Source organism: Hoplias malabaricus, chromosome 5 (genome assembly GCF_029633855.1).
Source record: "Hoplias malabaricus isolate fHopMal1 chromosome 5, fHopMal1.hap1, whole genome shotgun sequence".
NCBI classification, from domain to species: Eukaryota; Metazoa; Chordata; class Actinopteri; order Characiformes; family Erythrinidae; genus Hoplias; species Hoplias malabaricus.
In genome coordinates this window covers 40,992,174-41,016,622 of record NC_089804.1, presented here as the reverse complement: position 1 = coordinate 41,016,622, position 24,449 = coordinate 40,992,174, and the positions used below count along the sequence as shown (strand labels likewise).

At 43.1% G+C, this 24,449-nt stretch overlaps 1 protein-coding gene across 2 annotated transcripts in view; it reads right to left on the bottom strand.

Moving 5' to 3' along the window:
- plekhg5a (pleckstrin homology domain containing, family G (with RhoGef domain) member 5a) overlaps positions 1-24,449 on the bottom strand; it is a 56,333-nt gene that overhangs the window by 9,786 nt on the left and 22,098 nt on the right. The window contains exons 3-10 of one of the 2 annotated variants that reach the window (XM_066671216.1): positions 14,949-15,090; positions 14,600-14,702; positions 14,208-14,268; positions 13,971-14,062; positions 13,415-13,551; positions 12,713-12,873; positions 4,790-4,981; positions 3,158-3,319 (exon numbers count right to left, since the gene is read on the bottom strand). In XM_066671216.1, the coding sequence (XP_066527313.1) occupies positions 3,158-3,319; positions 4,790-4,981; positions 12,713-12,873; positions 13,415-13,551; positions 13,971-14,062; positions 14,208-14,268; positions 14,600-14,702; positions 14,949-15,090 (1,050 nt within the window). The remainder of the gene's footprint in view (positions 1-3,157; positions 3,320-4,789; positions 4,982-12,712; positions 12,874-13,414; positions 13,552-13,970; positions 14,063-14,207; positions 14,269-14,599; positions 14,703-14,948; positions 15,091-24,449) is intronic. The other variant, XM_066671217.1, reaches the window with a different exon arrangement.

The window sequence follows — 24,449 nt, the reverse complement described above, 5'->3', positions numbered from 1 at the left end:
AACTTTTTCCAAATGCTCTTTAAAGGATAAATATACTACAAGAAATAACTACGTTGTTATTTTATTATTATATTAGTGCCATAAAAATGGTCTTAAAGTGAAAATAATATCTTTTATTGCCACATCCAATTAATGTCACATTTTAAGTCATCCTCAGTAGATGAGCTAATATTCTATAACTGTTGTATGTCTCTACATTTGTGTGTGTGTGTGTATGTTTTCTTTGATAAAATTATTTCAAATAGCATCAAAAATAACAATTGAATAATAATTAACATGCATTTACATTTCATGATACAACATACAATGAAATGTTTCTTCTGTATTTAACCCATCCATGGCAGTGAACACACACACGCACACGCTAGTGCACTAGGGGCAGTGAACACACACATGCTAGCACACTAGGAGCAGTAAACATACACACGTGCTAGTGCACTAGGGGCAGTAAACACACATGCTAGTGCACTAGGGGCAGTAAACACACAGGCTAGTGCACTAGGGGCAGTTAACACACACACACGCTAGTGCACTAGGGGCAGTTAACACACACACACTAGTGCACTAGGGGCAGTGAACACACACACACTAGTGCACTAGGGGCAGTAAACACACACGCTAGTGCACTAGGGGCAGTAAACACACACACGCACGCTAGTGCACTAGGGGCAATAAACACACACACACACACACACACACACACGCTAGTGCACTAGAAGCAGTAAACACACACACACACGCTAGTGCACTAGGGGCAGTTAAAAAAAAAAAACACACACAGAAGTGCACTGGGGCAGTAAACACACACACACGCTAGTGCACTAGGGGCAGTTAAAAAAACACACACACATGCTAGTGCACTAGGGGCAGTAAACACATACACGCTAGTGCACTAGGGGCAGTAAACACACACGCTAGTGCACTAGGGGCAGTAAACACGCACTAGTGCACTAGGGGCAGTAAACACACACACGCGCTAGTGCACTAGGGGCAGTAAACACACACATGCGCTAGTGCACTAGGGGCAGTTAAAAAAACACACACACATGCTAGTGCACTAGCATTCTGTATTTAACCCATCCATGGCAGTGAACACACACACGCTAGTGCACTAGGGGCAGTGAACACACACATGCTAGCACACTAGGGGCAGTAAACATACACACGTGCTAGTGCACTAGGGGCAGTAAACACACATGCTAGTGCACTAGGGGCAGTTAACACACACACACGCTAGTGCACTAGGGGCAGTTAACACACACACACTAGTGCACTAGGGGCAGTGAACACACACGCTAGTGCACTAGGGGCAGTAAACACACACACGCACGCTAGTGCACTAGGGGCAATAAACACACACACACACACGCTAGTGCACTAGAAGCAGTAAACACACACACACGCTTGTGCACTAGGGGCAGTTAAAAAAAAAACACACACAGAAGTGCACTGGGGCAGTAAACACACACGCACGCTAGTGCACTAGGGGCAGTTAAAAAACACACACATGCTAGTGCACTAGGGGCAGTAAACACATACGCGCTAGTGCACTAGGGGCAGTAAACACACACGCTAGTGCACTAGGGGCAGTAAACACGCACTAGTGCACTAGGGGCAGTAAACACACACACACGCTAGTGCACTAAGGGCAGTAAACACACACACGCGCTAGTGCACTAGGGGCAGTAAACACACACATGCGCTAGTGCACTAGGGGCAGTTAAAAAAACACACACACATGCTAGTGCACTAGGGGCAGTAAACACATACGCGCTAGTGCACTAGGGGCAGTAAACACACACGCTAGTGCACTAGGGGCAGTAAACACGCACTAGTGCACTAGGGGCAGTAAACACACACACACGCTAGTGCACTAAGGGCAGTAAACACACACACGCGCTAGTGCACTAGGGGCAGTAAACACACACATGCGCTAGTGCACTAGGGGCAGTTAAAAAAAACACACACACATGCTAGTGCACTAGGGGCAGTAAACACATACGCGCTAGTGCACTAGGGGCAGTAAACACACACGCTAGTGCACTAGGGGCAGTAAACACACACGCGCTAGTGCACTAGGGGCAGTAAACACACACGCGCTAGTGCACTAGGGGCAGTAAACACACACATGCGCTAGTGCACTAGGGGCAGTGAACACACACATGCGCTAGTGCACTAGGGGCAGTTAAAAAAAACACACACACACAAGTGCACTGGGGCAGTAAACACACACACACGCTAGTGCACTAGAAGCAGTAAACACACGCTAGTGCACTAGAAGCAGTAAACACACGCTAGTGCACTAGGGGCAGTTAAAAAACACACACGCTAATGCACTAGGGGCAGTAAACACACACACACACTAGTGCATTGGGCAGTGAACACACACACTAGTGCACTAGGGGCAGTAAACACACACACACGCTAGTGCATTGGGCAGTGAACACACACGCTAGTGCACTAGGGGCAATAAACACACACACACACACGCTAGTGCACTAGGGGCAGTGAACACACACACACAACCCCATACATACACACACACACACGCTAATGCACTAGGGGCAGTGAACACACACACACACACACACACTCACACGCTAGTGCACTAGGGGCAATGAACACACCCCCAGGTTACAGACCATTTTCCCAGAATGTTTATATAGATTCTTATCACACAGCTGTGGATGTCCACCAAGCCCTAATTACTGTAGGTTTCTGTGTAGGGTGTAGGCAACTAACAGGAGCATTAAAACAAATCCATCTCTGTGATACAGCTGGAGCCAAACGTGTGAACAGCCCAATAAAGCAGTAACCATCAACCCTTACACTGGTTAGGCTCAATTTCTAAGAGAAACCTAAATGAGAATCTATTATTCATCGCAGGCCGTAATGTCAGAAACGCCTGACTGTGGATGTCCATGTCCTTCCCCACAGTTATTCCAGTAAACGTCATGTTTCTGAACACGAAAAAGAGAAGCCATATCTTCTCTAATTGGAGGGTTATAAATTTCCTTTTTATCTTGGTTTCTGTCAGTGTCAGCCACAGCACAAACAACACTCCATTTTGTCTGTGGTCCCAATGTTGTGCAAAGTTCAGTGTAGAACAAAGAGCGCCGCTTGTTGAACATTACCTTGTCTATTTGTGTGTGTTTACCTCAGGGTTCTCCAATAACTCTTTCCAACTCTCTTCTAGCTCCAGATTGGGCTCCTCCTCCCAAGAATCTCTGTGAAAGGACAGCTGCTGAGGCAGCTTGGGTAGTCCGAACACTGTGTAGGAGTGAAGTTTACTCTGTAACTGCTCTACACGATCACACTCCTGAAAAGAAAGAGATGGGTGAAAATGAGAGACAGTGAAATACCCATCCGATCCCCATTTTTAACCTGATCTCTCTCTATCTGCAACACCAATTACCATAAAAAACCAAATCTCCCTGCACTTGTAATGAAATAAATTTGCAAAATTTAAATATGGATAATACATGCAATTAACCATTACTTATTTAATACTAGGGGCAGCACAGTGGCGCAGCAGGTAGTGTCGCAGTCACACAGCTCCTGTCTGTGACTGTCTGTGAGGAGTGTGGTGTGTTCTCCCTGTGTCTGCGTGGGTTTCCTCCGGGTGACTGTCTGTGAGGAGCGTGGTGTGTTCTCCCTGTGTCTGCGTGGGTTTCCTCCGGGTGACTGTCTGTGAGGAGTGTGGTGTGTTCTCCCTGTGTCTGCGTGGGTTTCCTCCGGGTGACTGTCTGTGAGGAGTGTGGTGTGTTCTCCCTGTGTCTGCGTGGGTTTCCTCCGGGTGACTGTCTGTGAGGAGTGTGGTGTGTTCTCCCTGTGTCTGCGTGGGTTTCCTCCGGGTGAGTGTCTGTGAGGAGTGTGGTGTGTTCTCCCTGTGTCTGCATGGGTTTCCTCCGGGTGCTCCGGTTTCCTCCCACAGTCCAAAAACACACGTTGGTAGGTGGATTAGCGACACAAATGTGTCCGTAGGTGCGAATGTGTGTGCGTGTTGCCCTGTGAAGGACTGGCGCCCCCTCCAGGGTGTATCCCGCCTTGCGCCCAGTGATTCCAGGTAGGCTCTGGACCCACCGCAACCCTGAACTGGATAAGGGTTACAGACAATGAATGAATGAATATTTAATACTAACAAATTAATTGTAAGCACTTACTAATGTGTAAAATAAAATGTATTTATATAAAGCCTTTATAAGTTTCCTTAAATAGGTTATTACCTGTTTATTTACTAATGTTTACTAATTTCCTAAATATTAACGCATTGTACTATTTCAGTTGCAAGCAGACCTCAGGGCTCAGGGCACAATGACCCTAGAATATAAACAGGTTAAACATTCCACACTGATGTAATAATAAGGTGGCTATTGCTAGTAAATGAACTCATTTGTGGTACGTGTGCATGGTATGATTAATATATACTCTAATATTACTATATATTTCTAAGCATTAACAAACACTTCCTGAGGGTAAATGTAGGTTGTTCTTTATAAAGTTTTCCCACAAACAGAATGGGTATGTTCTGCTTTAGTTAAAAAATCAACAAGTCTTCTCTTCTTCTCTGTGGCCCGTGCACACCACAGAATGAAGGCTTCAAATCAAGAACCGGTGTATTTTTTAAGACGGGTCCAACCACGATGCTTTTTTTGACTTTTGAGTCCAGCAGACTAATGCTGGCATGACTCAGTAAACCATCGCACTCTGTACTCTGATGTTTACAGAATAAAGCCGAATACAGAATAAAGAGAGTGTTTTGGAAACTGCACATGTAAGATACACACACCTTGCCCATAGAGCCATTGCCCAAGCCAGAGCTGAAAAGGCCACTGAAGCGGATGGCTGCCCGGTTCTTCCAGCGGTCAGTCCCCGTCACAGAGTTTGGGAGGGAACCACTTAGCTGGGAGATGGTGTCTGAAGGAGGGATAGTGGCATCGCCCAAGAACTCCGTCATGTTCTTTCGCCGACGCGCTTGACTCTGAGGTAGAGAGAGAGAGAGAGAGAGAGAGAGAGAGAGAGAGAGTAATTGAACTCAAGTGCAGAAAATTGAGTGCCTGCAAATAAGCCGCTAATGTAAACAATCATACACAAAATACCTTTACAAATACAATATTTCTGACAGTATTCACTCAACTGGGTGCTTCTGCTTGAGGTGGTGAAACATATTAGTTGTTTTTCCATGTTTTGCTTTTACAGACTTCTTTCATTTATTAAAAGTTAATGTGGTTTGTTGTAGATCTCTACATGGCTGAAGATGCTCCTCTTTTTGGAACAAACTCTTCGACAGCAGAGGGTTTCCTGCGGGTGACTGTGTGTGAGGAGTGTGGTGTGTTCTCCCTGTGTCTGCGTGGGTTTCCTCCGGGTGACTGTCTGTGAGGAGTGTGGTGTCTTCTCCCTGTGTCTGCGTGGGTTTCCTCCAGGTGACTGTCTGTGAGGAGTGTGGTGTGTTCTCCCTATGTCTATTTCCTCCAGGTGACTCTCTGTGAGGAGTGTGATCTGTTCTCCCTGTGTCTGTGTGGGTTTCCTCCATGTGACTGTCTGTGAGGAGTGTGATCTGTTCTCCCTGTGTCTGTGTGGGTTTCCTCCAGGTGACTGTCTGTGAGGAGTGTGGTGTGTTCTCCCTATGTCTATTTCCTCCAGGTGACTCTCTGTGAGGAGTGTGATCTGTTCTCCCTGTGTCTGTGTGGGTTTCCTCCATGTGACTGTCTGTGAGGAGTGTGATCTGTTCTCCCTGTGTCTGTGTGGGTTTCCTCCGGGTGACTGTCTGTGAGGAGTGTGATGTGTTCTCCCTGTGTCCGCGTGTGTTTCCTCCGGGTGACTGTCTGTGAGGAGTGTACTTTTAAAGTACATTTAAAGTACTAAGGCTGGGCTCTGGCATTTTAAGTGCTCCAAACCCCGAATTAGACATCAACTTGACAGGTAGGAAACGCTAAGACAATACCCCTGACATTTGTAAATAAACAAAGCTGCCTTCATGAGCACGTTTCCCCTCAGACCTGACAAACACACCGCAAATGAACCTTCTGAAGCCCCAAAATCATTCTGCCGTCAGTAACATCATATTTGTTTTACCCTGCACTTTTACATTGGTTTGGAAAAAGAGGCTGTGACTTCAAGGCTAAGGGCAAGCGGAGAGCGTGAACCCTCTGCACCAGCAGTCCAGGAGGAACCTGTGAGTCACAACAGGAAACAAGGCAAGGCAGCGTTCAGAAAACACGGGAAAGGCTTTTCCCTCCTTGCGACAATGGAGAAAAGTTCAGGAAGGCATGAGCACACCGAGGGAAAGTTTCGTGAAGTCCCTAGGGTCTGATGACTTAAGTGTTTGGGATAATGTGTTTTTAGATTTTTGTGTGTGTGTGTGTGTGTGTGTGTGTGTGTGTGTGTGTGTGAGTGAAAAACACAATGGGTTAAAAATAACAGACCTTTTCTTCACCAAACAGGCCTTTAGCTGTGTACTTTGGAATGAGTTTTAATGGTGACTAAGTGTACTGAACACTTGACAAACAGCCTGTTTATGATCACAATCAGGACGTTTAAAAGCGACATTCAGACGATCTGTGGGTGAATATCTCTGCTGTGTTTTTGTGTGATGTTTTTAAACCAAATCCGAGGCCCCTTAGCTTCTAACTGAACTGGGCGTGTGAAAGTCAAATCAGCTTCTGGAATTAAAACCACATTCTAGAGATGTTTACACTGCAGTATACAATCAATCAATGTGCTTCTACACAAATGAGTGTCAAAATTAGCCCTGTGAATGACACTTTAGAAGCACGAGTGACAGCAGCGATAACAGCTCGTGTCTTCACTGTGTTATCACCTGTGGGGTACACTCCATAATCTCATTATCCGTGACTGTATTATAGACGACACAATAAAAGTGTATACATAATTATGTACATATATTCAGCTCTATACATAGAAAATTAGCCAGAAGCTCACCGTCGATGTTAGAGGCATTTCCAAAAATGCTGTTCACCATTGCACTACATCAGAAGAGAATCAGGCCCATAGTCAAACCCCTGAAAAGACAAAATTCCAGCAATCGCCGCCTCCTTTAAATCATTCAGTCATCTGCTGCCTCACCGAGCTGTCACACCGTTCCCAACACGCGAATGGAACCAGATACTCAAATCCACATCTCTCTGCCAGTGTGTGTGTGAGAGAGAGACAGTGTGTGAACCTTAAGGTGGAGATCTGAAGCAGGAGCTTGGTGCTGCATTGCTGAAGAGGGCTGGCCGGCTGTCATGGAAACGGCAGGATCCTGCCCTCCTATTGTTGGAACAGGAAGAGAGGGGACAGGAGCGGGGACAGGAAAAGACGGAGGTGGAGCTCTGCTCACTTTAACACCTTAAGCCTCTGCCCCCAAATCAGCTCTTAATTTTCCCTTCCTGAAAGCAAACGTTACAAAGAAATGACTTGAACTGACCAGAGTACAGTGTTTGGCATCCACTCACGTAGGAGGAAGACCCTGTGATGAGAGTCTGCTCGTATCCTGAAGAGACTCGATGAGGGCAGTGGTACTTTCTCTTGATCGCACCAGGAAAATCCCAGTGGCCGACAAATTAAAGGAGCCAAAGCCCTATGTGAACGCTGAATACACTACTAAATATACCATTTTTTACTATTTACAGACATTACTTCAGTTCAGTTTTTATATTATTACTTTTTTAAAATCTAAAATAATAATATAACAATAATAATTTATGTGCTAAATCGTGCTGGTTATAGTTCTTATAGTTCTATTGTTTTCTAGATTCTGTATCAACATTATAATAAATATCTAATACTCAGTACACAGCTTTGTAGGTTTTTAAGGTGTAAAGCAGGAAGAAATTCACTCAGAGCTAAAGCCAATTTACAGCTGAAGTTTAGGGCCACTGCATTTAAGAAGGGAAAAAAGATTCTGATAAGATTAAAATCAGAATAATTCTGAGATTAAAGTCAGAATATCTAGCTGCAGATAATGGGGCAGTTGAGGGACAGAAAGTTATCGTATAGGCTTCATTAATAAAAAAAAATACTCTGTCCTCTGGCGCATCAGCTCCTGAGTGTTGTTAGTATTTAACGCTGACACAGTTGCGCAGTCGGGGTCTGGCTCCTTATCCCAGGTAGGGGGCAAGAAACAAACACACTACCTTTTGTTCCTTTCGCTTTTCCCCAACTGTGTGTGGGTTAATGCATCACCTCAGAGTTCTAAACTCAGGCACAGATACTGCTTTAATAGAAAATGGGCAAACACAACCATAAACGGCAGCCATATTTACATTGTAAAATCTCTCTTGCTCAATTGTACGCCATATGGTTAGTCTTACGAACGTTCAGAAATAGGGCTAGCGTACACCTACAGGTCAGTAATGTACGGAAACTAATGTTGAAAAGAAAGATGATCAAAAATATGGAGACACAATAGAAACAGAAAGCTTGGTTTCTAAAGTTCAGCCGTTAATAGTTGAACATTAACGTGGGACAAAGCACTAATGTGTCGTACAGTACGATAACGAGAGGCTGCTCAGGCCATTTCCCAGCAATGGAAACCACAACCTATAACTTAAACCTTGGTCTGACACAACTCTGATGAGGATGCCTTGTTATGTGCATTTTTTACGGTAATAGACAGTTTATGCAGATTCTGAGTTCATAACTGGAGTTTCCTCTTTAAGATATGAAAGGACTGCAGTAATAAGAATCACCACTTCATGTCCAGGAAGTACACTGCACCTGCAACTGGCTGCTGCACTCATAGCCCCAACAAGGAACACATTTCCAGTGACGTTACTCTTAAGTTTATAAGCTTCATCGTCTTAACGTTTTTTCCACATAGGCTATGGTAGGTTTTGTAGGTCTGAGAAAGTACAGGGTTCCCTTTATCAGACATCAGAAAAGGCACGAGTACCTTGTTTCCTTGTTTAGTCTGTCCCTGTTGGTCCGAAGGGGAGCTGGTAGGGGAAGGAGAGCCTACAGACTTGGCGCTGGAAGGAGAGGTCATCCCGGTCTCGAAGCGTTGAACGCGGGCAGCCACGAGCCCCAGCGTCTGAGGCCTGAAGGTCTGTGACGTCTTTGTTCCTACTGTGAACTCCCCCAGAGGGCTATAGTAGGTCAGCATCCCCTCTGGCTTCTCTGGATAGGCTGAAAGGCTCGGCACATGCCAAGTTTTCTGTCGGAAATTCGGCATTTCCACGACACAGAAAAGTGATTTTGCACATACAAAAAACACGAGTAAATGAGCTTAAGGAAAAGTCCTCCTGTTAAAGACCATAGACACGGCAATGTCCAGGAAAGACAGAGGACTTAAGGGTTGTATTCCAGCGACCAAGCCGTCCTGGTAGCGTGTGATTACTTTGGTTGCCTCTACATTACAGTGCTGTAGAAATAAAGAAGCTTCAATCTTCCGCCGACAATTTTCTCAGTGGAAACAATGTATATCCACCTCAGCTGCGACTGCAATGGCAGGGTGAAAAACGATAGTAATTCAGTCTGCAAAGAACTTCTGAGCACTCCTCGTCGTTCTTCTCAACACCATCCGTGTCTCTCTTCCATCTCTTTGCAATCCTCCTCCACCCTTTGTCCTTTGACCTCTGTTCTAGCTTCTGGCACGCCTCCAACCCGCCCTGCTGCTCAGATCACCTGTTACCAGAGCGAATCCCAGCACTGCCCCATTGTTCTCACACTCTCTGGCACAGTGCATCTCTCCTAGCTTGGCTCTACATGCAGATTTATGGCAGCTTACATAAGCTCTTCCGTGTGCAGCATGGCAAGCAAACTTCTGACCTCCTTACTTTCACTGGTAAATCAACCAAAGCACTGACCTTACAACCTTACCCCAAAACAGTCAACACAGCACACACTTAACACAGCGGCGCCGACTGGAACTCCCGCTACTGATGAATTCATCGTCTCACACACGACAAACATCTTCATGGCAAAGAAACACAGGTGGCTGTTTTACTTTCTATAAAAGCCCACCCTCTGGGAAAGGATTGGAGTACAGTAGGACCAGGATGTAGAGCACTAGTCTCTGACTGAAGACGCTGATGTAGCAGATTGTACTTTTAGTGGGGTCATGAGGAAGTAAGAATATAAAAGTGTTTAACCTTTGAACACCTACAGTGCGTTCTCTGTAAATCAGCCACAGATCAGAAGAAAGTTCAAAATGATAAACATCCAGTAGATGTCTGATAACTATTAGTCATTTTTTAAATTTTTTTTTTGGAAATATTTAAATGATTATTAAAATAAAAAACAAATCAAGAAACATTATAAGGACATTATCTGGAGTTTGCCACCCACTAACTTTGAGTTTCATGGAGGTCATTGTTAAGCAGCTTCTTCAACCAAATAAACTTTCTTGATTTATGGGTTAAATTGTACATGAGAAACCAAGCAGAAGCCTGTGCCGAGTACTGGTTATTTTTGGGCATTATTTATCATTCACACAATTTAAAAAGGCTCTTTATGTTACATGTGGAAATAATGAATCATTGTAAATTCAAATTCAAACAATCTGTGGTAACTGTTGAGAATTAGTCTGAAAATGGCATGGGCGGCATCGTGGCGCAGCAGGAAGTTGGGCCTGGAGGTTGTGGGTTCGATTCCCACTCCGGGTGACTGTCTGTGAGGAGTGTGGTGTGTTCTCCCTGTGTCTGTGTGGGTTTCCTCCGGGTGACTGTCTGTGAGGAGTGTGATGTGTTCTCCATGTGTCTGCGTGGGTTTCCTCTGGGTGACTGTCTGTGAGGAGTGTGGTGTGTTCTCCCTGTGTCTGCATGGGTTTCCTCTGGGTGACTGTCTGTGAGGAGTTGGTGTGTTCTCCATGTGTCTGCGTGGGTTTCCTCCGGGTGACGGTCTGTGAGGAGTTGGTGTGTTTTCTCTGTGTCTACGTGGGTTTCTTCTGGGTGACTGTCTGTGAGGAGTGTGGTGTGTTCTCCCTGTGTCTGCGTGGGTTTCCTCTGGGTGATTGTCTGTGAGGAGTGTGGTGTGTTCTCCCTGTGTCTGCGTGGGTTTCCTCTGGGTGACTGTCTGTGAGGAGTGTGGTGTGTTCTCCCTGTGTCTGCATGGGTTTCCTCTGGGTGACTGTCTGTGAGGAGTGTGGTGTGTTCTCCCTGTGTCTGCATGGGTTTCCTCTGGGTGACTGTCTGTGAGGAGTTGGTGTGTTCTCCCTGTGTCACACTACCTTTTGTTCCATTTGCTTTTCCCCAACTGTGTGTGGGTTAATGCATCACCTCAGAGTTCTAAACTCAGGAACAGATACTGCTTTAATAGTAAATGGGCAAAACAACCATAAACGGAAGCCACATTTACATTGTAAAGTCTCTCTTGCTCAATTGTACTCTATATAGTTAGTGTGAATCATGTGACTTCCTCAATTTTGTTTTACCAACGTCCAGAAATAGGGCGAACGTACACCTACACCATTGGTTTCTAAAGTTCAGCCGTTAATAGTTGAACATTAACGTGGGACAAAGCACTAATGTGTCGTACAGTACGATAACGAGAGGCTGCTCAGGTAATTTTCCAGCAATGGAAACCACAACCTATAACTTAAACCTTGGTCTGACGCAACTCTGGTGAGGATGCCTTGTTACGTGCATATTCTACGGTAATAGATAATTTATCAACTGTAGACTCTGAGTTCATAACTGGAGTTTCCTCTTTAACATATGAAAGGACTGCAGTAATAAGAATTACTACTTCATGTCCAGGAAGTACACTCCCTGTGAACTCCCCTGTTCTCCCTGTGTCTGTGTGGGTTTCCTCCGGGTGACTGTCTGTGAGGAGTGTGGTGTGTGTTGTGTGTGTTGCCCTGTGAAGAACTGGCGCCCCCTCCAGGGTGTATTCCCGCCTTGCGCCCAATGATTCCAGGTAGGCTCTGGACCCACCGTGACCGGTTACAGATGAATGAATGAAAATGGCATGTGAGTAGAATGCATTTCTATGAAATTTCATGAGTTTCATGAAGAAAAAGAGCTGTAAAAGATTGTGCACTGGTTTGTTCTGTTCTTGGGGAGAATGTTGTGTCCAGAAGTAAATGTAAGTTGTGGTTTAGATGATTTGATGACCGTGATTTTGATGTTAAATTGTGAATGTATTTATAGTTAATTTTTTAATACTATAACAACACTGTGTTATAATTAAAACTACAGAAATGTACCGTTTTAACTTCAGTCCCATTAAAATGACAAAACAGCTGGAGAATGTTTGACATGTGGAAACCTAAAAGAACAAAAATCACGGTGAAGTACCTTTTAGCCGTGTTCAAAAGAATAGTTCAACCTTTGGGGCTCAACCTATAACCACTGCTTACGCTAAACTACCCTTGAATAACTTGGTTTTGAGGATGTAAGATTTAGCAGATGGTGACCTCCTCCGTTCGCTCTGACGGCATCTGCTTGGCAGCAATTATTTCCATGGAAGTTCCTGCTCCATCATATTTCTGAGGTCCTGGCAAAGCCAGAAGGACAGGATTTGTCAACACATGCAGTGAAATCCAATCCAAACCACAGACATTCATGGATCTTTCGGATTTTGAGGTTATGGCACTGGGGACGTTCTGTAAAGTCTTTAGGATCCTGCATATCACTCGTACCAGGAATGACAAAGCCCTGAGGGTTTCCGGTGCTGGTTTTGTCTTGTAAAAGATGGCCCTCGTGTAGAGAACAGATGACAGAAAAAGAGGGGGGGAAATGACAGTGGGGGGGGGGGGGGTACAACTTACCAAATTTACAAGAAGATCTGCTGCCTCTCGTCGTCCCAGAGACCCATGCTCAACACGGTCGGAGGAAGCACTGCGAGAGCTCGAAGGCCTCATGATGGGAAGACTGAGAGAGCGAGGGTCCTTCACCACCCTGTCTACTCTCAGCTCTTCTCCAGGACGCGCTAAACACAAAGGAAGCAATGAACGTAACGCTTCGAGTGTGCATTTTAAAATATGTGACTTAGTTATAATGGCTTTGTCAGTCTTAACTTTATCTGTATAGCATTCCCCATATTATTAACCACCGCTGTGTTTCTAAACAGGATTACTCTAAATGTTAGACCTATCAGATATAAACGTTTAAATAAATAAATACAAACGGAAATGTCTACTAATATATTTAACTGATGATGTCATAGAGGCCTTTGTTGGTTTCTTGACAGAGTCATTGACAAATTAGTTGTCAGTGTTGTACTGAACACTCTGAGCTTTGTGTGTAATTGTCTCTTAAAGCTGTGTTTTTCTCGGCACTGAACAATGAATAACTTGTGCTCTGTGGTTTCTGACAGGAAATTAAATGACCCAATGGAGAAGAACAGAGGTGTAAAATTACATTCACATTCTACTGGTAAAAAAACAACAAAACAAATGTGTTCTGTGCTTTGAGTGTGGCCTCGTCTGTTTCCTATTGATGTGTCAGAGAGAAGCCTGATGCTCTTTTACCTCGTGCTCTGAGGTAGTGGCCACCAAAGCGGTAGGCCTCAAAGCCTAGGGAAAGAGGAGTGTTGGACTGATCCAGAAACAGGTCAACACGCGAGAGTTCAATCCCTTTCCTCTCGAACACAGTGCCCAGAACCTCCCTGCAACACACGGCAGAAATGACACTAGTTACACGCTTATATTCAGTTACATCTGCACTTACTGTTTAAGAGCTAAGAACAATTAAATGTTCAGTGTTTAAAGGCTAAGCAGCAGCTCTATGAAAGTGTCAAACAAATAAATACAGTGGAATTTGAGTTCCTAACTTGTGTTTATTGATAGTCAGAAAACATGTTATTTCTTACTAATTGAAGGAATAAGGTTTAAAAGACCGATGGCCCCCCCCCAACGATGTTCGGAACCTCTAATAGGCGTCTTGCCTATGTCCTTCACAGTGATAACATTACAGTGAGCCCCTGGGATTTACCTGATGACCTCCCCCCTTGTGTATTTCACTTTACTACTACAGTTCCACCTTTTTACACCAGTTTATTGTGTCTGCTGAACTCTGTAGACTCACCTTAATGTTTTCTTTTTCATAGCGGGGACTACTTCCATCCCTGTGTCCACACTCAAGTCAAACTTTAGAGTGAAGCACTCTTTAGTGGGGTCCTGCAGAGGGCGTCAGAGGGAGAACATTTTCAGCTTGATTTCTGAGTCAAAAGACTTTTAAGTTGAAATATCAAGGAATATGATGTATATCTTAATATAGTATTGCTTCTTATTCTCGACTGAAACGCCAATGTTCTTGACTCACGTCTGTGTATCGCCTTCTTGTTTTCTTCTTCACTAATTTAATAGGGCCACTCTTGTGATCCCTGTGAAACATGAAACAGCATTCAGACATTACAGCACAAACAGACTCTTTTAATATCGATCATTTATTTATTATTATCAACAGGATGGAGTTAAAGGGAAAGTTAATTAAACACGACTGATCAGACGAGACGAGACAAAATTATTGAGGGCTGCACCTTTAGTTTTTCAGTGAACCATCCCTTTAAGAGGAAAACGCTCTTAAACCCTTAAATATTCTCTGATGACGCCACTGGAAAATGCAGGGACATCCTCTGATTCTGCACCAGAGAAGCCCAGAAGACTGCTAAATGGAAGACAGGAAGCTGAAAGGAATAAAAAAGGAGAACTTACCCCAAATCATAGCCCCTCTCTTCCCCCTCCTCCAGGTCAGATGGGGGCCCGGTGCGGGGGGGACAGGAGCGAGTGGACACGTTGCGGGCCAGGATGGAACCTGCTGATGGTACAGGAAGAGAGACAGATCAAGCTTCCGGCTACAAATGTTGCTTTATCCACCACATAAGCCCCCTCCCTACACACACACACACACCTGACATTTTGTACAAGTCAGTATAATTCATTCACTAATTTTATCCGAGCAAAAACCTTACAGTTTTACTGGTGTCACTGAAGAACTGTTGACTGACGGACCTCAGAACAGAGCGGTCCTTTACCTCTCTCATGGTCAAGAGGTTTTTCATACCTTGTGGTTGTATGTCAAAGCGTGGATGCCTGTCAACGTGCATGTTGCCACCAGCAGTGGGGTGGCAGCGGGAGTCACATGACTGACAGAGGTGCAGCGGGCGGCCGTCTCTCAGTTCCTGACACAGAGGATGGTGACACACCTGAGACACAGGGATACACACATGCACGTCAACACACACTTATCACACATTCACCTGCATTTTAACGACATATTAATGAAATCCTGTCCGAAATACAATAATCAAAAAAGACTGCTTTCATATTCAGTTCAGTTGTTTGAGTTATAACTACTATAATCTTAATAGGAAACTTTTAAACGGACAAGGTGTGCACAGCTGAACACTGTGGCTGTCGTTCTTGGAGAACCCTCATCAAATCCATCTTTAAATCAGCAGCGCATTCTGTATTCAGAACCTCACCACGTTCAGAGAGGGTTAAGGTCCAACATAAACTCCAATCAAACAAAAGTGCTTCATCATTTAGTGGTAGAGCTGGTCTTTGAACATGACGTGGACTAAAATACAGTTCAGTGCTTAAAAATCCATAAGGAAGGACTGCAGTAACAGTCACAATCTACGAGTAAAACAATTCACACACTGTTCCCTTCAAAGTTCAGCTGAAATGTACCATCCACTGGTTTCACAGCTTCCGTCAGTGTGTTCCACTTCTCTTATCAAGGTTTTTGAACCCAGTGGGAGCAGGAACTGAAAGAGCGGAAGAGAGAGAGAGAGAGAGAGAGAGAGAGAGAGAGAGACAGATAGAGAAAGAAAACCCTTTTAAAGCATTTCCTTCTATTGTTCATTTGATGAGCTGTGCATCTGTGGCACCTGATGCTCTCTTATTTAAACCCTCTTACAGTAACAGCTGCAGATACGGTGTTAGCACTCATGCTAATGGCAGGCATTTTTTACATTTATGCCAGGGATTATTTATGGTTATGGCAGGGATTATTTACAGTTATGGGAGGCATTATTTACGGTTATGCCAGGAATTATTTACAGTTATGGGAGGCAGTATTTACAGTTATGGCAGGCATTATTTAAAAAATGAATAATTAAATATTACACAAACATCACAAGTGAATAAAAATCACAGATTTACCCAGATTTTTATTATTACTTCACTGTCGGAGAAAATTAAGACACAATATGTTTATTTACAAACCCCACTTCCAGAAAAGTTGGGACTTTGGTAAAATGCTATAAAAACAAAAATTCATAATGTTTTAATTGAACTGATTTTATCTTTATTAAACTGACAAAAGCACAAAGATTGCCAATATTTTATAACCATAAATAATATACTTGTAAATATAGTAAACATTTTCAATTTCGTGCCTGCAACACACTGAAAAAACTTGGGGAAAGGGGCGAAGTAAGTTTGTAAATCAATGTCACACAATTCTGAAGAATTACTTTAGATGCAGGTGAATGGCGATTTTTAGGTGAATGTAAAACCTATAAAAGGAACATTCACCAAAGGCCCAGTTGTTTATGCTACGTTTTCCACGTTAATGTCAAAGACGGACCGTCCAGAGAGGTGCAAATTATCAGCTCCAGGGGGTGCATCATGTATAAAGGTGACATGTATGAGACGTTTCCACTGATGGCAAACATTTGTGTTTGTACAGAGACTTATGCTGCCATCAACACAGCTTTTCTTGGAAAGTCCAAGGTTATTTCAGCAAGGAAATTCCAAGCCTCATTCTGTATGTGCTACACCAGCATGGCTTTGTAGATATAGACTGTGCTTCACCAGCCTCCTCCAGCCCAGATCTGTAATAACGATCATGCACTCGTCTCCTAAGATGTAAGAACAGGCATAAATTCCACTTGCCAAACGTGATATGTATTGATGCATAGTTCCCTAATGATTAAACAGTGCAAGTAAAAATTAAGGTTTAACACAGTTGCCTCTGTCCCGACTTTTTTTGGAGGTGCTGCAGGCTTCAACTTCTAATGTGTTTAGATCAGAATCTTTGTCCTTGAAAGAAAAGGATCAGATGGAGGAAAATACAATGGGATGACAAACAAAAATAGGATGAATCAGGATGGCAAAGTCACAACTGAAATCTAATGCAGTCATCAACCTGCTTCGGCTGAAAACGTCTTCTCCAGGATCTCACACACACACACACTCGCACACCTCCTTCAGGAGCCAAAGTAAATGTATCTGCTGGACTCAACCCAAATGACGGTGCGACTGACTGGAGGCTTTGGGGGAGAAAAATAGCCCCTCACACAAGAAAAAAAGCAAAGGCTAGACAGCCCCAACAAACAATAGGAGAAAAGCAACTTGGAAAAAATGAGTGAATACCAGAGAGATTAGCTCATCCTCGCTGCCAAAAAAGAACATAGCAGGAAAAATAATCAGAATGATTGATTAATGGGTCTAACAGAGTAAACAGAATCTAAAATGTGGCCAATGGATATGATCCATTACTTTCAGCCAGAGCACATGTAGGACATCAGGAAAAAGACCAAAAAACAAAAGCCAATAAAGGAGCAGTCAAACCGTTACTCATTCGCACCTGTCGGTTTTACTTTGTCTTTTCCCTGAGTGAGAATTTGTGTTGTTTTACGTAAAGCTCAGTTTGACTTCAGATCTCTCTCTTCATTGAAAGGAAACTGACTGATTTCACAAATGAGATACACTTATTTTTAATGGCTATCTATTAGCGAACGGTTACATTCCTCCTCGAGGTGAATCAGACTGATCACGTTATTTTGCCTCAGATGGGTAGCAATGAACCCATAAGCGTTTCTAAATCACACAAGGCATTATTCAGTTGTGTATTTGACTGTGTGCTTCTAAAACCATACACGAGGCAGAACGTTTGATGACGATGCACCAGCTGCAAAACTCTCAACACCACACACAGAGTATGTTTCTCTATTATTCATTTTTGGTCTGGTTTTTCCACAAAATAAAAGTACAGTGTGTTTGAAATGAGTTATTTGTACCATATTTTGTGGTGGAAAAACCAGAGTGGTACAAAAAAAGCTGCTATAGCCTCATTTTCTTTGATAAAAAGTGTGAACAGACTGAGGTACAGTGGTGTTTTCTAATTGAATGTACAGGGTATGTTCTGACAGTAAATAGACATTAATAATCAGACGATGCTGACCAACCAACATCTACTTATATCAGTTTCTTCAGAGTCCTGGTTTCAGAAGCGTCTGTAAAACAAACATTTTCGATTCTTTGTAGTGTATGTCACTGATCAACACTAACTGTGGTTGTTAATTGCTTAGTGTCCTGGAAGTAGTAAAAATTCCACACTCGGAAAAAAGGAAATCTGCGGTACTTGTAAAATCTGATCAGAATTTATAAATACAAAACAAAGGGTGTTGATGTGGAGAATTGTAACTAGGTTACGGCAAGCAGAGGGACATGGAAATAACCGGGGTTCCTACCGAGTGTCACTGAGGTCAGACGTGAGAGTGGCCCATTGACTTAAAGTTATCTAAAAGGCCTAGTGAAGATTCAATTACTTCCACTGCCATAAATTCAGGTTAATCACTTCTTAGACACTCCACACAAACACAAATGGCCCAATAACCTATTAAAGTCTCCGCAGTGACAGATCTCGAGGAAGAGAGAGTGTTCAGAAAATTGTATCCTTCAAATTTAGGCTATCGCTATTGGAGATAATAACAACAACAACAGACTAAATTCATCCTCATCATTTGATGATATTCCAAGAACCTCGGATCCAGGGAAGTCAAGAGACACCAGGATAATGACCACAGAGGATGAAGTGTGGAGTGTAACTTAGAGGAGATTGAACCTGAAGTTCTGGACATTTGTATCAGTATCTAATAATAATTATTAAAAATAAGCATCACCATCCAGTGACGTGTTGATTATTTGACAAGTAACTGTCCCAAAAAGTGGTTTGTGATTAGCTTCTGCCTTCATTTACACTTCACTTCTGTCCAAGAGCGAGAAGAGAACGGGACAAAACAAAATAAACAAAAAAACCCACATCTATAAATGTGTCAGTCACCCTCTCCTCACATTTGAAAGACCAGAATATACACACAGCTGCTAGAAGAGATTTAAATGTCTGCTGAATTGTGAAAAAAGATACAGCAGAGTTCACTGAGGTTCTTCTGCAGTGAAGTAAAGCTCATAACCCTGAGACAGAGTGAGAAAGGAAGAGGGAATGAGACCAAAGAAGCAAAGCAAACTCTCTCATGTCTGTGGAAGAGAAGAGCATCTCAGCACAGCTTTTAGAACTGCATTCTGAACACGTCTGAGGTACACATCACAGTCAGGTCACTCACCTGCTGCCGCAGACACGACGGGGAGTGTGAGCGCTGGTTCTGATAAAGGACTTGTCTCTCTGCTGTCCATGTAAGTGCCATATACAGAATGGAGATGTGTTTGAGGACAGTTCAACTCCCTGAATAGTCTCCCCACTCTCTCTCTCCCTTTCTCTCTCTCTCACACACACCCCCGCCGTTGCTCTCTGGCTCCCTCCCTCCCTCCCTTCCTCTTCCCTTGTTTCCTTTCTTTTTAACAGCAGGCTGCTTCAGGATGTGTGCGCGCATGTTTGGGTGTTTGATTTCAAAATTTTTTTTAAGACAAAAACTGTCCCATTTTGGTGTGTATCAGAGAAAACAGATAAATCTACACAGGACTCAGCTTTGGGAGTGGAACCACTGTTAAAATGTCTATAGGCACCCAGTCAAGTGATGCACAAGGGGAACAAAGGTTAGTCCGTCTGCTCCCAGCACATGAAGGAACTACCGCAGCACGACTTGTGATTTACTGTGTACTCAGTCAAGGCCAGCATTAGAGTTTTCAGCACTTTGTGCTACAGTTTAATGTTCCACTTTTGGAAAATATCGACAACTGCATTCTATATATAGACCTCATAAACCCGCAGTTTTGGAGAAATATAATCCTCAGGATTGGACCCATGTCTAAATTAATCAGATCCATGTGCAGGCCCTTCTCACTTGCGGTTATTAAACTTTATTCACATCACCTCCCAGGGACTTTTATTGTGTGGCTGGGACCTGGAGGTTTTGGGTTTCCTCCGGGTGACTATCTGTGAGGAGTGTGTTGTGTTCTCTCTGTGTCTGCGTGGGTTTCCTCCGGGTTACTGTCTGTGAGGAGTGTGGTGTGTTCTCCCTGTGTCTGCGTGGGTTTCCTCCGGGTGACTGTCTGTGAGGAGTGTGGTATGATGTGGGCAGTGGATCATTCTCAGCGCTCAGAGTATTAAGAACACAGATTATAAATGTATTTAAATATAAATAAACAAACAAACCTAAAAATGAAGTATTAACACACTAGGTTCATGACTGCTGTCATTGTCATTAAACCGTCTCAAGCTGTGCTCCTCAGTCCTGCTCCTGGAGCACCACTGCCCTGAAGTATTTTAGAGAATCCCTCGCTTCACAGAGCTGAGGCACCTCATAAACTAATGACCAATCCCTTTCTGAGCCGAACTGTGCTTTTTAGAGCAGGGAGAACATTAAAACCTTCAGGTCAGTGGTACCTCAGGACCAGGACTACTGGTCTACACCAAAACTCACACCTACTTTTAGATAAAATATAATTCCCAAGAACAAAACTAATCAATGCACATGTTTTTCCAGCAAGTGCCTCTTGATTGAACTCATAACGAACTCAGTGTTGAATTAATTCTTCCATTCTTGCCATTTTCAACATAAAAAAAAAATGTAGTATTGGTTTAAAATACTAGCAGAACAATGTTTAAATTCTGAACTACATTTACACGTTCACATCTATTAATGACAATATCCCAGGGGGGCCTTCACCTCTGACACTTTCTGGTGTTGCTTTATTAGTTTCACTGTTTGAATTAGAACTGCTTCAGCTACAATCTGCATTCTGTTCCTTGTTGTTTCCGGTCGTTCAGATAAAATATCAGAACTGACCATTTGGGTCTCTGGTAACAACTGCGTACTTTCTGACCTGGGAGTTGCCCCCTGACTGTCATCACTGCTTGCTCACTTGGGGATAGGACCCGGAATTGCGTAATGTTGCTATAAATAAATACATTGAAGGAGTTCACCAGGTGGAGAACAACATCTGTGAGGGGTTAACGAACCTTTACAATAGTGTGCTGAGTCACACTCTTCTCTGGTTTACACTGAATGGATACATGAGTGAATCTCCGGTCACACACATGCATCTATTTCCACTCCTCTGCTGCACTCTCTTTAACACCATTATACTGAGTTTTAGCAAATAAAAGGACACAGCTATATTACGGTATGCGCCCACTGAACACAAACACACGCACACCCTCAGAACATATGAGTCACTCCTTCAGCAGACGTGTGATTTACAAGAATGTCCTGCTCCTCTGGCTTCCACCAAATGTGCCTCCGTCCACCTGCTGCACGTACTAAACCACTCTCTCCTGTAGGATTTACAGCCATTGTTATGCTTTACTGCTCAGGAGGCCTACAGATACAGTGTGATACGGACTGCGGCATTTCTGGCTGTGTTTTAATGTATGATGGCACAACTTAAAAGGAAATGATGAGGTTCAGCTATAATTCACACAAAGGCCTGCAGCAACATAAAAACAGCATGTGATCGTTAGTCCTACAATGCAGCCTTATTAGTGGTTTAAGAACTTTTAAACCCTTTGCTGGATTTTCAAATAATTTTCTCAATGTTTACAGTGAGTCCTGAAAGGCCAAGTTCATGTTTGTAATCAAACAAAACACTTTTTATAAAATTGAATGTGTTTACGAAGACCCAGTGTCTGTAAAGGAGTTAAATAATAACACTGCCTCTCTCTGGTATGCTAGTCTCTCGCTCACTCTCTCACATATCTGGGGGTTTTTAGACAATGGAGAGACTCCAGACCCTGAAAAGCATCAACAGAGATGAGGATGTTGCTCTATTCCTGCTCCATAGGGGGGTAAAACTGACTTATTTTTGCTGTTACAGTTACATTACTTAAGGTGGAACTGACTCTAAATTCAGGAGAGCGCTAATTGCATGAAAGTAAATGCAGACGGAAAGTGCTACGAAACTAAACAGCTCGAGTTACACGAGTTTCTGTGGGAATTCATATTACACTTCAAACACAGTACAAACAACAGTCATTTTCCCTCAAAGATACTGTTCCGCCTTAAAATACGCAGAGCTTAGAACTGAGGTACCCCACAATCGTAGACGTTCCCTTGAAGTTTGGGGATTTAGAGACACAACAACCTGTAGATTCACAATTATAAGTTTAAGCTGAACTTTTAAAGCTGAATAATGTAAATTTATTGGCAGATGATATATTTTTTCATGAGTTTGAGAGTATTGTTTTGTTCATCGTCTTGAGGTTCAGTGGCAATAAAAAGTTTAGATTCAGCACAGATCCAAAGCAAATATTTAAAGCTTATTTTAAAGCCGTTATTTTATATCAATATAAAAATAAAACATACAAAAACACTTCTTGGAACGACAAACTTTTAATAGCTTTAAAAGAAATTACAAATCACTCAGAAATGATTATGTATTACAGAAAGGAAATTTAAATAAACATACTAAATATTAATAAACAAATATAAACATGATTCATGTGTGCAATTTTTCACAAAAACTAATAAAAGGCGATCAAGCTTAATTTGACTGAAGGATAACTTCACCCTCTTCATGTTGTGTGTTAAGACGATGAGTTCATTTTCTGTTAATATGGAGCATCTGGTCTTTTTCACCATGGAGCCAGCCTTGGAAAAAAGCACTTGGATGAAGCTGAAGTGGCTGGAACACAAAGGCAGTGTTTGGCTGCAAATGCCAGTTTCGGGTAGCCCTCAATGTCTGTTTCCACCGTGTCAGCGGACCAGGCTGGACTTCAGTCGGTCTGTCAAATACTGTTCCTTCTCCTTCTTCAGGGTTGTTCCATGCTGGTGTTCTACCTCTTCACTGAAATCTCCTGATGAGTGTGTGTGGTGGCACCATATTCTGCTTGTGCTTCCTCCCTCCGAACTGTCGCTAGTAAATAGCATTTTATTAGACAAATCTGCATTGTGCACAAGATAGTGTGGCATGGTAATAGAATAGTAAATATAACTTAACTCTTTACAGTTAATAATACAGGAGGTCCTCAGGTTACGTCAGTCCCGAGTTACGATGTTTCGTGGTTACGACACATCTCCCATTTACAGTATAAAGATTGTTTCGACTTAAGTGGTTTTGCGTCGTAAACGTCGTAATGTGAACTTCGTGTTTGGTGTGTGCGGTGCGACGGAAGAATACACGGTTACGCTGCTCGGGACCGAGGAGGATAGGTGTTAGGATAGGATAAGTGCTTACAGTATGTTATTTATGTACAGTATGTACGTATGTTCCGACTTACATCGAAAATCGGTTTACGATGTGACGTAGGAACGGATCAACGTCGTAAGTCGAGGACCCCCTGTATACATTTATAGAATGCTAAATATAAAATAATACCCTAACCTCGGTGTAGATTCTTCTTCTCTTTGTGGAGGAAACTCCAGGTGCTTGAAACACTGGTCCAGAGCTGAATAACGGAGGTAGACGCAGCTGAGCTCCAACAACTGTGATACTTTCTACTTATATTCATCTCTCAGATGGTCGTGCTGTCATCGTACTCCAGCGACAAGTGGGATTTCTTCAGGTTGACGAGCAACGGCGCTGCTGAAGGCCGTGTCCTGGGATTGCGGCTGTGATGGTGTTTATCGGCCTTAGCTCCTCTATTGATTCTTGTCCACTGTGAAACTTAAGTTCAGTTTTCAGAGAAAGTTAAAATGTGATGTTGCAGATCAGAGTGTAGTTCAGAGACAAGGCGTGTGAAATAATGCGTTTGCAGATAACGTAGTCCGGCTCCATCCATCCATTTCATTAACTGTTTGAAGCCTTTGCCTTCAACTGTGTTATAGAGTATCATATATAGACATGAACTCATCTACCACATCTCAGCTCGCTCTCCTTCTCCATCACTGGTCTTTTAAATTGTAGAGTCTGCTGTGTAATTTAGGGTTTGGCTGTGGATGTAAACGTTGACTAAGCCTGGAGGTACAGCGATGGGCAGGGGAACTTGTGGGTCTTTTATTTTAATAAAAAAAACAAAAACACAGCTTTTACCCCAGGTGCTCCCACATTACATTTTGTTTATTTAAATCAGTTGCAAAGTGTGTGCAAGGTTTGTATCATGTGTAACAACACTTTTAATTGTGAATAAAAGCAGCTTAATCACAGCCATTTAGAGAACAGACAAGCTACGCTAATGTTGCTAGCTGGAATAGTCTTGTTTATACACAGTCAAATACTGATATTTGCAACACACTAATGACACCACAGCGCTGAGGATGATCCACCACCACATCACACCTGCTCTGTGGAGGTCCTGAGAACTGAGGAAAAGGGGGGTTGAAGGGGGGGAGAAAGTATGCAGAGCAACAGATGCACCACAGTCTGTAATTGTAGAACTACAAAGTGCTCCTTTTACGGTGAGTGAAGATGAATGTTATCACAAGGTAGGAGTTCCTAA